At 30.2% G+C, this 15,117-nt stretch overlaps 1 protein-coding gene across 3 annotated transcripts in view; it reads right to left on the bottom strand.

Annotated features, from left to right (window-relative positions):
* The window catches only part of LOC117180848 (C-1-tetrahydrofolate synthase, cytoplasmic), a 62,467-nt gene that overhangs the window by 25,492 nt on the left and 21,858 nt on the right, over positions 1-15,117 (bottom strand). The window contains exons 1-2 of one of the 3 annotated variants that reach the window (XM_033373382.1): positions 8,790-8,861; positions 4,564-4,629 (exon numbers count right to left, since the gene is read on the bottom strand). The exons of 1 other annotated variant lie outside the window; for it this stretch is intronic. In XM_033373382.1, coding sequence (XP_033229273.1) covers positions 4,564-4,629; positions 8,790-8,815 — 92 coding nt within the window. In that variant the 5' untranslated portion in view covers positions 8,816-8,861. Of the gene's footprint in view, positions 1-4,563; positions 4,630-4,775; positions 4,841-8,789; positions 8,862-15,117 lie in introns of those variants that run through there. One more of the 3 variants, XM_033373383.1, reaches the window with a different exon arrangement.

Here is a 15,117-nt window from a genome sequence, read left to right as displayed (position 1 = left end):
TGTTTAAATCACTTCCAGATTATATGTTATCGGAATTAAATTAAATAAAATAATTTATAAAAAATATTATTAAAGGGATTCGTTTTATAATGTTGTATTATTTTGTGTTAAGAGTGCCAAAAATGGATAAACTAATCATTGCAGAGGGAACAGTTATTGTTAATTGTTGATAATAAAAGAATATATAAACAAATTAATCACATAATAATGTAAGTGATAAAGAAGCTAATTAAACAATTGACTAATTGATTGACAAAAATACGGTTCCAGTACATTTTCCAATACATATTAGCCTTCCGAATGGAATGGGTCAAAGTTTTGTGGTCATAACTCATGACCTATATGAGCTAAAACATTTTTTTTTATTTTACGCATAATTTAGTCCTCTATAATTTTTATTTTTAACGTTTTTTTGTAGGATATGTACGAAACGAGCAGTTTTGAAAAAAGTTTTTTTTTTGCTACAAACAGCTGAAAATAGCAACAAAATTATATATTTTTTTAAGAGTCATAACTCTTGATCTATGATGACTAGAACATTATAGTTTTTTTATATTTACGTACAATTTCCAGCCCTACAACCTTGTCTCTCGAATCACTTACGTAACTTTACGGAGGAGCGAAGTATTTTGAAAAAACTGAACACGAGTAATTTGCCTTGAAAAATAGGTCAAAAGTTTTCAACTTTGTGAAGCCATGACTTATGACCTATTGGGGCTAGGTCATTGCAATTTTTGAGGATTACTCGAAATTGCGTCTACTTTAATTGAAGTTTTAAAAATTTTTCGGTAAAATTAACAGGTTCCAAAGTACAGCAAAAAACTTCAGAATTAGGTTTTTCGCCTCTTTTTTAAAAAAATTAGGGGTTCTTGGGAAAACCATAACTCGGCATCTATTGCAGATGGAGGTTCTTTTTTCCTCTAACTTTTTCAGAATTTACTCTATTTTAATTTTGGTGTTGAATATTTTGCTCTAAAACTCAATGGGGCGAGTCAGTCTCCGCAAACGCGATTTTCGGAACTTTGTTCAAAAATATTTCATGGATGCACGTGTGTCATTTCTAGAACATTTGGAATTTTAATCAGAAACCATGAATAAACTGTTTGAGGAAAAAACGCGCATTACTTACTCAATACGGTAAAAAGACCTTTTTTCGTACGAGATGCCTGGACTATGAGAAAAGCGAAAAATATGCTTACGTAATATTTGAACTCTGAAACCTTTCAAAATTTGTAAAAAAAAGTTCAAATTTTTAATTCGAAATCTTGAAAAACGTACATTTTGTTTTGATTTTAAAACTTTTTAATCTGTTAAAGTTTTAAATGATTGTTTTACCTTTAAAAACTTCTGAATATTTCTTAAATTTACTTTTATTTGTTCTAAAATTATATAATCTTGAAAAATTAAAAAATATTGCTTTAAAGTCTTGTACATTTTTTTAATCTTAAATAATTGTTTTTTCTTGAAACCCTTTCAAAATTCTCATAAATTTTTTTTCCAAATATTAAAAAATCTACATGTTGTTTTAAATTATTTGAAATCTTCTCATGATTTAAGTTATTTTCGAATCTTTTACAAACTTCTAAATATCTTTGGAAAAATGCAATTCAGTTTTATTAACAAATTTTGAAATCTGACATGATTAAAAAAATTGTTTTAAAACCTTCCAGATTCTTTTTCAATGTTTACTGAAACCTTGAAAACTTGAAATTGAGCTTTTAAAATAAAATCGAAATCATTGATGATTTCCCCATAAACCATATGGGCGGTAGGCACCGTATTTATCACTGTTGCCAACAGTGTACAATTTCGTACATTAAGATATTATTATTTTTTTGCTTGATTTCATTTTCTCGTCTCATTGAAAGTGTGAAAAAGTTGACAAATCATACTATAAAAAATTTGAAAGGCGTTGGAAACAGGCGCTAACCTCAAAATTGAATCACAGTAAATTCTCATTAATTCCAAGGGCCGAAAAACGTAAACACTGGGATATTCCCAGTTTGCAGGGGGCCCCCACCTCTTACGCGAGGTATATACATTTACGATTTATACGATTTATACGATTTGCATATACATGTAAGCGAGGGCTTCCCGCTGTTCGGGCCTCTTTTTAATTGGTCAGCCGCTGACGCAGGCGGGACCGTACAGAGTCCAGGGTTAGTTCTGGGAGGTGAAGAAGCTTCGCCACATGGAATATCTGAGCGTGAGAAACTTGGAATAAGTGAGAGTTCACTGTACCTCATTTTACTTCATTATCACTAAAGTTACATCTTTGTTAGATACTTAGGGCCTACACCTATTTCGAATGAAATTTATATTCATAAAAAAAAACGGCTATAATTTCAATACTTTTTTGTGTAAAACGATTTTTACGAATGTTCGGGTTAGAATTCAAAAGAATCGTTTTACACAAAAAAGTATTGAAACTAGTTAATTTTGCACTCCGAATTCACTTCGCATTCGTTCAGATTCATTCGCATTGGCTTGGATACGGATATCGGAATTGTTCGGAATAGTTCTGATTGGCTCAAAATGAATTCCTGTCCGAAACTTTCGCCAGGGTAGGCCCTAAGTATCCAACAAAGATGTAATTATGGTATTTATAGAGTAAAATAAGGCGATTCAATTATGAGGTTAGGGCATGGTTCTAGCGCCCTCAAGAACAGAAATATTTACTAATTTTCAAAAATCGTTTACAATTAAAATGTTGTCTTTTATTAATAATATTTATTAATATTTGGAAATTAATTCGTATCACGAAATTGAATACTTATTTGGAAATTTCAATTTACAAATTGATGGGGCAGAAAATTCGTGATCCTTATTAATAACTCCATGCAGATAAACAAATTGAAAACAACCACCCCAGATAGCACGAAAAATTCAGTCAAAATTTCCTGATGCTTGCACTTTCAGGCCCAGTGAGGCTAGCCATGTGAGGCTTTTTGTTTAGTATCCCAAACTTTCAACTCGATGTGGCGCTTCGTATGAAAATAAGTTGGGAAATAAAAAAAGTGGTGGTAAGGTAGGAATCTGGTCACGTGACCCACTCATCACATGGCCTAAGGTTCGGAATATTGCAAGGTGAGGTTTAGGAAAGTTGGGAAAATTGATGTAAACTAGTTCGATACGCAGTAGTATTCTATGGCACCTAGGGCTGCGCATTAGTTTTGTGGCCTTCTTATAATACCCTTGGACATATGCACAATCATAAGATTCGACAATTTCCCATATTTATAAAGAAATTTAAACAAAAAATTAAAATTTTAATTATTTTCTAATTTTCGTAATAAATGTCGAAAACAACTATGACACTGAGGTTTTCCAGGGATAGGAAAACTACTGCGCAGTCATTAGTATCACAGTATACTACTGCGCATCGAATGAAGTCATATAAATCTTTCAAACATTCCTGAACTTCGCACCGTGAAATTAGGCTGATAAGCGGACATTTTCTGGTTGACCGATCCAATGCGCAGTAGTTTTCTATAGCACTTACGGCTGCGCAGTAGTCTTCTTGACCCCATAGAATAACTATCGATATTAAACCATAATTTTTTTCCCCATTTATAAAAAATTAAAATTGATGAATAATAAAAAAAAATTAGATATTTTTTTCGTGGTTGACCGGTTGACCGAACCAATGCCCAGGTGTTTTCTAGAGCACTTACGACTGCGTAGTAGTCTTTTAGACCCCATGTAATAATTATTGACATTAAAACATAATTTTTCTCCACTTATAAAAAAATTAAAATCATATATATTTTTTTCTTGGTTGAATGATTGACCGAACTAATGCGCATTAGTTTTCTATAGCACTTACGGCTGCGCAGTAGTCTTTTAGACCCCATGTAATAACTATCGACATTACACCATAATTTTTTCCCCGTGCATAAAAAAATAAAAATTGACAAATAATAAAAATTTATGTATTTTTTTTCTTGGTTGAACTAAATGTCACATTTATGCAGTGTCGCAACCAATCAGGTTTTTGATAACAATTTATATGAGATCTTATTACACCACTTTTTTCAAAACGAAAAATTTGCGCCTAATTTTTCCTGTTTTTTTTTTGTGAAAAAATACCCTACTTCCACTTTTTTGAGCTTCTTTTGTGTCGCGCTCTCTCAACTAATAATATTATTGAAATAAACAAAGAGAAAAATGCAAGATAAGTGCTCATAACATTGTAGAGTATGAAGTGCAAATGAACCTCAGAAATATAATTGAAAGGGGCGCAATATTTCCATTCAGATTAGGCCGTCCCTGTTCTATTCGGAGATTCTACACGAAAGATGCGTCTGGCAGTTTTAAAAAGAATTCGTTACTATCGATTAAATATATTACAAAAAGAAATACTGGAGTGCAGATTGTTTTTTGTTATACACGATAAAAAGTTATAAACTGTTTCAAAAGTTGTATACGTGTTCTGATTCATCCTGAATCTTGAAACAAACACTTGTTGATTCAAATAACTATATATACAATGCCGGTCTCTAGAGAAATTTTCTGATATAATTTTGAGAAGCTAAATTGAATTTTTTTTAACTACATACTTACTTTGATAATTCAGTGCCGGAAAGCAAAACTCCTCGTTTATCAGTAGCCATGCCCCTGATTAACACTCTGCGGAGACAGTACAGAAAATTGATTATTAATGTAGATTTTTCAAATTATTATTTCGAGTTGTTTGACCGGAAACACAAGATTGTGAATATGTTTTAAGATTAAGGAAATATTATTCTCGAAATTTTTGTCGAGGAAGGTGGTACTTTTATTTAAGAAAGCCGAGGGGATGAAAGATGAAACCCGCTTCTGTGGTAGAAGAATCCGGACTCCGGTATAATAAGTTGTCTGACGACTGAGGGACTACGAGACGAAATGCTTATTGTGAAAAATACACATGTGTGAGAAACCAGTGCCGTATGTTACTTTTTTAAAGATATTTTGAAGTTTCAGAAAATTATGCCTTTTTGTTACATTAAATTCCAGACAATAATTCCCATAATTTTTATATTTTTTTTAATCAAATTATTTATTTTTATGTATTATTAGAATCATTTTCAAGCGTTATTTCAGAAATAATAATATAATAAAATAATAAAAAATATTAAATAATGAAAAAATAAAATAAAATTTAATAAGAAAACTCTTGAAAAGAATTAATCAACAACGTTTTTTAGCCAAAGGGATTCAGTTTTGTTTGTTTTTTCCCTTTTCTCCCTCTTTTTTCTTTGTTAATTATTTGTCTCTAAAGAGCCTAAAAGGAGGTAGATTGAAAATCTAATGTTAAATTGTCAATCTTTTGCATAAAATGTTTGCATAAGATTATCCATAAGAAAAGAAGATTTTATTTCGACCTGAAATCCATTTCTTGAAAAAAATAATACTTCATTTTCGTGTGATAAAACATTTGTAAAATATTAGTATTTTTAAAAATGTACATACAAAAATTTTATTGTATCTTTTTCGACTTAGAAAATGCACTAATAAAAATATATTGGTTCAGAATCAATTTATTAATATGTCAAATGGATACCTATCATTTATCGTTAGGTCGTACATAAAGTGGTCTATACAAAATCACACCCTTGTTACCTATAAAAAAGGTATTCTGAGGATGATGCTATATGATAAAATAAATGCATAGTTTTGATCTGTACCACTGAGTACTACTGTAATATTTTTTTCGCCCATTATAATGAGCCGAAAAGAAGGTAATTTGGAAATTTAATTTTGAATTGTGAATCTTTTTCATGCCCTGTTTGCATAAAATTATTCATAAGAAAGTAGATTTCATTTCGATCTTAAATAAAATAACGATAAATTATTTTTTCATAAAACTCTACCTTTTTTATTTTTTGTAATATTTTTTTAAAGTTTCTGCTGATATTAATAATGCACTCTATCAGTTTTATCTGAGCTAAATCATTTTTAAGGCCGGCAGAATTTTTTTGTTTGCAAATTGAATTTTTAATATTTTCTCCTAAACGAATCCAGATATTGCAAAAGAGCAGGATTAATTTTTTGAGGAACTTTTCTAGATGTGCCAACTTTTATTATAAGTTTCGTTTATGCAGGGTGGACACGCTGGGGCTTACCAAAAAGTATGCAACCCGTCTTACACGCTAATGCTATTCTTATGGGAGTGTATGCGGGGTTGCATCCAGTTTGGCAAGCCCCAGCGTGTCCACCCTGTATCTTTGGTTACCTCTAAGAAGAATTCGAAAATTTGATTTAAGAAAAAAATCCCCCTGTCCACAAAAATGTTTACCCGCGCATAAAATACTCTTCTGGAAAATACTCTTCTGTATAAACAGGCAACATTTGATAAAAATTGGCGAAAAATATAAGTTTGCGTTTTTTTGGGAATATCGACTTCTTATATTTTAAACAAGTCATCGTCATTTTGGGTTTTAAAACTTGTTTTAAAAGTTTCTAACGGATTTTAAAGACGACAGGAAACTCCACCCGAAACTCAAAGAAATTTTGAGTATCTGATATAAGTAAAAAACGATAGAGGATTAAAGAAAAAATTAGTGTTTTTTTGTAAATAGATAAAATTAAATTAAACTTTTTTCTTAGACCGGAAAAATAGGTGTCACCTAATTTCCTCTGAAAAAACAACATATTGAAAAAGTGACCAAAAGCAATAAATGTTCTTTTGAATTCAAAAGAATTCGATGACATTTAGAAAAATTCAAGTGAATGCGATTAAATTGATTAAATATGTTTTCTATATTCTTGTGAATTTAGGAAGAATTCAAAATAAATTTAAATTAACTGACAAAAAATTCAAAGAATACAAAATATTAAGAGTTTAAAAGTGTATTATTGAACAAAACTTTAAAAATACAAAATTTCCATTCAATGAGTAAAATGGTAATAAACAGAATTCTGGACAAATTCGAAAGAATTGAAAAGAGTTGAAAAATTCAAAGTCTTATTAAAATCTGAACATTTTTTAATTAAAAAAATACTATTTATTTTTTAATATATATCATAAAATTATTTATTTTTTCATATTTTCCATAAAAAACGTGAATTAAGTCATTCAAACTCTTCCGTTCCATATCCCACCTTTACTCCTCTTAAATCATTGGAAAAAAGTACGATGGACAGACGACCGAAACTATATGGTTTCTGCCCAGGACTACGAAATACTCAAAACAAACGAATTAAATAAAATCTGAGTGATTTTAGAGAAATTGAATGGAAATTAGCGGAATTCCTCGGAATACATAAAGAATCAAGGTGAATTAAAAAAAATGCAATGTGCATTTAAAAAAATCAAGTTGATTGAACAGAGATTCGAACGAAATTAAGGGCCTTTTTCTGATATTTTCCAACTACTTCTGTAAATTTAATATACTTTACCTGCAAACTATTCTACATATCTGAAATTATTAAAAAATAATGCAGCTACGGCAATGCAAATTCGTCATTTTCTATATAAAATTTATTAATCACATAATTTTGACATTATGTCTTAAAAGCCTCATTAGTTTTTGATACTTTTTAAGACTGAGCTTAGGTTTTAGCCAAATTATTATAAATTTCTCGAAATGATTAACAAATATTCAAAAATGCTCCTTAATTTCGTTCGAATCCCTAAAATTTAAAACAATTCAAAAAGTGTAGAGAAATTGAATTGAATTCATTAAGTTTGGAATGAAATGAGAAAAATTCAAGAAAATTCAAAGGCATTTGATGAAAAATAAATTCAAAAGAATTTGATAAAATACCTAATAATTCAAGGTTAGTTTAAAAACTCCAGGGTGTATAAAAAAAATTTGAAATTGATAAATTTGGAATAAATTGACAAAAATTCAAGGGAATGCACAAGAATTTGATGAAAGTCTAAAAACTCAATGATAATTTAATAGACCTGTGAGTGAATAAATAAAAATAAAAATACAATTAATTTTTAACATAATGGAGCAAATACATTTTTTTTTAATTTAATGGAATTTCAAAGAATTTAATAGACTTTAGGATAAATAAATAAGAATCCAGAGTAAATTCAAAATGAATTCAATTTGACAAAAATTCAAGGGATCCAATATGTTCCATTCTTTTCAGTAAAAAAGCCGAGTTAAAAAGAATTCAAGAGAATTCGATTATATTTATGAAAAATTAAGATAAATTAAAAATAATTCTAGTTAATAGAATAAAGGTTTAAATTAAAAAAAAATGTCATTGAAATCACATAAATAAGAGTGAACAAAATTAGTGGATAAAAATCTACTAAGATCGATAAGAATCCAAGATGAATTAAAATTTTTTTAGGGTGAATTAAAAAACTTGGAAATTAAAAAAGGTACATTAAATTCAGTGGATTTCAAGGAATTTTAAAGAATTCGAAGGAATTGCCAAAAATTTAATAAAATTCAGAAATTCTTAGGTTCTCTGTTTTAGAATAATTAAAAGAAGTAAGTAAATAGTGGTCTTGTTTAAATTATTAAAATGACTTTATCATTTAAAAAATGATTCAAGAATGAAAAGTGACTAAGAAAATTAACGATAGTTATTTTTGTTGCAAGAGTTACATTTTGAAATGGTACCGATAACGATTGAAATTATTGAAATATTGAAATTAGATCTAAATTATTAAATTTTTTAAATTTAAATAATATGTTATACAGAAATCTAATATTCTCAAAGCTATATCGCGATATTAATAATTATTAACGAATCACTCTTTTTGGATTAGGTACAACTTACTTCAATATTAACTACATTAGAATGGAAGAGTATAATTAAATTTGTATGGACATTGATCTTACTTAACAAATCGCTGAGCTGTTATCATACAAACGGTTGATACAACGAATATGGGAAAACTAAATGCAAGATTTTCTAAGCCTTACGCATTCGATATAAGCGGAACATAAAAAAAGAAATTAAAAATGAGGATTTGTTCATTAGTCTACGTTACTGATATTGAGAAATTCGATTTGATAATCTTTGACCGTCTCGCAAAGCTGTTACTACAGTTTAACATGTAAATATTCTTATAGAAAATTTAACGAATCATTTTTTCCTGTAGATAAAAAGGTTACAGCTTTTTCCGTTAAAAAAATTATTTTTGTATTTTTTTACTTGAAAATGCCGTAATTCTGCCATTTTCTATATTAAAGTTAAAGGATTTTTTAAATGTTCGACGACTGTTCAAGTCAATAAAATATGAACATTTTTCTTTAAACAAAAGTTAGACATTTTTACCTAAAACATTGAATAAATCATGAATTCAAATCTTAAAGCTCTAAGGGTGCTAAGGGAATTTTTTTGAATAAAAAGCTTCCAGCGGTAACGTTCTTCAGAATGGTAAAAATATGTTTTCCATGGAAGTTATTATTCAAAATAAATGAGCAAGGCCGAACGTTTGCAAAGAAGGTTTTCATAGTGTATTGAGATATCTATTTAAGTCTTGACAGAATCTAAATTTTTTTTTATTTTGATTAAAATAATGAAAAATTTTTTTCCTTCGAAAAAACCAAAACTTAAAAACTTACGTTAACAAGAATTGAGAACATTTTTAAACTTTTTTTTTGTATTTCCAGAAATTTAGAATCATATGGACGTTTCTTAGTGTCTTTTATTTATTATCAAAAATTTCAATTTGATATCCTAATTGGTGCTGATGTGAGTTGTTTTAAAAACTATTGGGAAGTTAGGAATGGGGTAAATATAAGTAATATAACATGTCCTGAAGCCCATGTGACGGCAGGCTCACGTGAACAGATTCCTGCCTTACCGCGACACTTTTTTTATTTCCTAACTTATTTTTACATGAAGTGCCACGTTGAGTTGATAATTTGGGATAATAAATAAAAAACACTAAGAAGGGTGGGTCTAATACAAAATTCTAATAATTATGAAAAAAGAAATTATTTACAAAAAAACTTTTTTCATCGTTATAAAAATCTAGGACTCGACGCACCTTTCTTAGTACTTCTTATTAATATTATCCCAAATTTTGAACTCATGTGGCGCTTCGTATGAAAATAAGTTAGGAAATAAAAAAATGTCGGTTAGGTAGAAATCTGGTTACATGACCCACTCATCACATGGCCTTAGGAGCTAAGACTTGTCCCTAATATAACACAAGCCCTTTCCAATTAGCCCTATGTTAAATCATTCACATGCACCCTTATAGGGGGGGGGGGGTGTTTTTTTCTAGGGGTGGAGGAAGGACATGAAAACAGAAAGGATTTTAACATACTTACACCGACGCCCAGACATAATGAAATGTGCAGTATTTTTAAAGGTTTTAAGGGTCGCTGATTACGAATATGCAGTTAGGTTAAAAAAATTCAAAACGGCGGATCCAATATGACAGACCTTTTTATCAAAATTTGATCGTTACCGCTTAAAACTTGTTAATCGAGGGTTTTAAGGGTCGCTTATTACGAATATGCAGTTATGTTTAAAAAAATCAAAATGGCGGATCCAATATGACAGACCTTTTTTTTCCAAATTTGATCGTTTTCGCTTAAAACTTGTTTACGAATATGCATTAATCAGCTACCCTTAAAAGCTTTAAAAGCACTACACATTTTATTATGCTTGAGGGGCGGGGCTTGTTCCAGCCTTTAATTTCTGATATTAGCGAAGTTTGTAAGCACGTCATGGTTCAGCTCTACAATTTTTCAAAAATGACTAAAACGCCGTTTTTAGGGATTTTCAACCCCTATTTTCTCAAAAACGTGACAAGATGGGAAATTTTTTAACCCAGATTCGTGTTCAGCACAAAAATCCATTTGGAAACACTAGTGGGCATCTTATTTCCAAAATTCATGTAGGGCTGTGTAACTAATGCTTCCAGGTATAACATTTTGTGTTTGATACCGAACAAAGTTTGTATTGTATTTAACTTTGCAAGTTTGTTACGATTTTGAATATTTTCAAATTCAATCAAACGTTTTATTGCATTTAAAAATATTCAAAACAGTATTCGTTATTAAACTCAAAATGTTATACCTGGAAGGATTAATTATTGAATAATTATTATTTTAAACTATACGTTAGTCATCACTCACTAACAAAAACTTCTTTACCAGCACTAAATAGGATATTATAAGTATTAAACAATTATTTTTATATATTATTATTATTATTGTATTATATTATTACATTCTATATTCCTCTGAGCCAAGAAAACAAAGGATAGTACTCGCAGATTTCTGTGCGTATTGAAATTAGATCGGGTGACTGCAGCCAAGCATACATAATAGGCAGTTTAGCCTTTTATAGGCGCAAAATAACACTACATTTTCAATTTGAAAAAAAAAAAAAATACAACAAGAACATTTTTAGGAAAACGGTCTATGGCCAGGCTGGTATAATTACCATTATAATTACAATTGATAATCATCTTTGTCTCGATGTACAGTGAAAATTTGAGACTGGGCCGGTTTTGGGACTGGAGGAGGTGATGAATTACTCAGATAGAGGGCAGTTTCGTAGGAAACGCTCTTGTTTGTTTACACCTGAGTGGCCGCCACTCACTGCGTGCAGCTCCTTTTGCTCCTACTTGCGGCGCGGCGTCAATTTTCGGGAGAACTATATCAGGGGGCCCTCTCTCAGAGTTTCACTGTATTATAGATCATACGAAACTCCGAGTCGTTTAAAGAACCTTAAAGATATTTATTATCAATGTGTGATTTAAATGCCTTAGGTAAAAAAGCAATTGTATTTCCTACATAAATATATACATTTAAAATTAAAATTCAATACTTGCTTGAAGAGTGTCTAGGGGCTAATGCTATTCAGTGATTTATGGAATCAGTGGTTATAGATCCGGCCCCTCAATCATAGATTATTGTTATAGAAGGTTTCATTGATAAATATATTGCTGTGCGAGCCTATTTTGTTTGCTGATTTTTATTAGGGTTACCAGATAGCTTGAACGGAAAATCAAGACATTATGTTACTCTTCACCTCTACCCCAACCTATAATTTTCCCCATCCCTAATACAGTTTAACTTCAGGTAAGATATTCAATAATAGGTTTATTACAAAATACTAATATCGAAATTAATTTTCAACTAAAAAGATAATTTTTAAATCAATAAGATTGATTTTCCGCCAAAAAGATGAAGTTTTAACAAAGAAGATTAATATTCTGCAACAAAAGACGAATTTTCAACAAAACGCATGAGTTTTTAAATAAAAGAGACAAATTGTTAACCAAAAATGGAGTAATATTTTCAGTTAATAAAATTATTTTTTAACTGAAAAAAAAGATTTTTTAACAAAATACATAAAAAGAAGGTTTTTGAATTAAAATGATGAATCATTAACAAAAAAAAATTCTTTAATCAGTTTCACTTTCAACTAAGTAGTCGAATAACGGTCGAATTCGATCAAAGAAGGCGTATTTTCAACAGAATATTTCAAAATCCCTGATAAAAAAGATTAGTTTTTAAACAAGCAAATGCATTTTTGTAGCCAAAAAAGATTTTTGAACCAAGAATACGAATTTTTAACAATGAAAGATTTTTCAATCAATAAAGAAAAGAATGCGTTACAAAATCTGAAAGCTTTATGCCGAAAATACGTTTTTCCTTCAAAACAGTGGAATTTTCTAACCTAAAATATGAGTTTTCAATGAAAAAGTTAATATTCGACGAAATAGTTTAATTTTGTACCCAAAAAGACGAATATCCAACAAAGTAGTTGAATTTTCGAACAAAAAGATTGATTTTTTGTTTTTAACAACATTGTTTAATTTTGAACAAACTAATGAACTTGTATATTTATTCCCTGAGTTGAAAAATTTTACAAATAATTCTTTAGAGGTCAACATTTTTATTTAAATATTTCTAGTACAAATTGTACAATATTTTAATTATTTTATGGAGGTGTATGCACGTATCAAAAATTTCTCTGTATTTCTACTGAAACTTTGTACAAATGGACCCTTTTTTAGATCCCGCTATTCGTACCGAAAAATGCAACAATTCGTATGGAAATTTCGTTACCTGTAGCCACAGGAATATTTTAAATACTTTTAGGTTTTTTCACATTTTTTAAGCTACTCAATGTTTTTATTCCTTTTTAAACATTATTATAATCCCATACATGTCAAGTTTTTTCAATTGATTTAAATTCAAACAATCGCAGTTGCCATGCAGAAATGTCCTTATCTTTCCCTATTTGAAGTTGGGTTCTGATGGGGCCCCTATTAGAATATCTAGTCTAGAAAAAACTGATGGGTTCCCTGCCAGGTTCTAGGGAAGAAATCCATGCTTCGTATAGCTATGGCAAATATATCTGTCTATGTCAAATGGGGCCCCGACCAGAGCACTCCTAAAATCTTATATTACCTAAAATATAATTTTGAGGTTTTTGAAGGTTTTAGGATGTAAAAATAATGCTTTTATGAGTATTTATACTCGTTATACTGGAAAACTTGATCTAGGGCCCTAATGAATATTTTCTTCGGAGCCAGATAGATATTTTACAGTTAAAGTTAAATAACTTATGTCAAGTACAACTGACCAGTGTCTTTTTTTAAAGAAACAAATTCTAAGTCCCATCTTTATGAACAATTGTAAATGTTTAGAAAAAACTACATTTTACGTTTAGCTTTAAATGATCATAAAAAATTGAATGTTATGTCTTTGTAAAAAGTTGTAAAGTAGTCTACAACGGGAAAAAACGAAATGCTACGCGAAGAAAAATTGTAATCGATTAAAATTATTTATTGAATAATTATTCTCATGACATTCCTGTTAATATTTGGGGCGTTTTCTATTTACATAATGTCGTATAATAATAAATAATTAGAGAAAGAGAGCTTAAAATTTGGTACATTAACTTTTCTGAACTGTAGCTTATGAGGATCGCTTTTTCACAGAGTTTCAACTTGTTGGTTTGGCGAAGTGTTTAGCATTCCCAACTGTTCGGCGATAGCTTTAGGTATAGATATGCAGTTTCGATACCCCGTAGCGTTAGAAATTTTATTTGCAATATAAATGGTTAACATAAAAATATATGTATTCACTCTAAACAGGACCATATTAATATTTAAAGTAAAAATACTTGCATTTAATTAATATTTATTTTTTAAACACCCTTTTTGGCATATCGTTAGAGTATAGCAGTAGTGGGCGTTAAAACTACTCAAAATGTTGGAATGAAATTTCAAATTTTGAAATTATAAATGATATTCGGATCGTATAAAGTCGTATGATGATAAACGGACAGTGAGGAGACCCGCAGGAGCCCTTCTCTTTTAATGAATTGTAGGCGGGCTGACTCCACTAGAACCCTACTAGAAAACCTAGTAGGGCCCCCGTTGCCTCAGCGTTACGTTCTAGATGGTGCTCCGACTAGTTTCCCCTACTAGTCGACTAGAGATAGGGAAACTGGGCGAAGCCCCGTTAGAGCCCTTTCAAAATTTTTGTATGGGTGAGACTGCACCCTTCGACTTTAAAAAAATGTAGGTCCGCGCAATAAAAGTCGCAAATTTTTATTTTCGGGCATGAAAAATTAGGACATAGAATAAAAAATTAAATACTCAGGATAGCTGTAAAAAATGAGGACATGCCCTGCGATAAATCAGGACGTCTGGTCACCCTAATTTTGATTAGTATCAGTCAATTTTAGTTTTTAATATTATTATGTCTAGACATCAAGAATCATGGAGTACGGGTTTAAATAATACTCCCCGAAACTTGGAAGTAAACAAGGCAAAAACAATTTAGTTCCCTAAATTCTGCTCTGTGCTAGAGCGCTGAGCGTTATAGGGCGGCCCCCACGGCCCCTCGTCTAATACTCTAATTTACCGCGTCGCCTGCAGCCTCAACTGAGACAAAAACAACAGAGCTTAAACTTTGATAGAACTCAACTTCAATAATGGGGGCGTGACAGGTCTCTTATCATTACTGACCTGCCAATAAGTACAATTCACTACGATTTCTTTTTGATTTCAATTTTAGTTCACTAGCATCATCAATCGCTCGTTACACGCGTGTAGTTTTTCGAATCTAGGGAACAATCTTTTTTAATACAAAATACTAATTGCGATTAACTATCTATATTGTCAAGTTCATTTATTTTCAAGTTTATATAAATATAAGTTTCCTAAGATTCTTAAAACAATTT

Source organism: Belonocnema kinseyi, chromosome 9 (assembly GCF_010883055.1).
Source record: "Belonocnema kinseyi isolate 2016_QV_RU_SX_M_011 chromosome 9, B_treatae_v1, whole genome shotgun sequence".
Taxonomy (NCBI): Eukaryota; Metazoa; Arthropoda; class Insecta; order Hymenoptera; family Cynipidae; genus Belonocnema; species Belonocnema kinseyi.
Note: the sequence above shows the minus strand (reverse complement) of the source record. Positions and strands in the feature narration are given on the sequence as shown.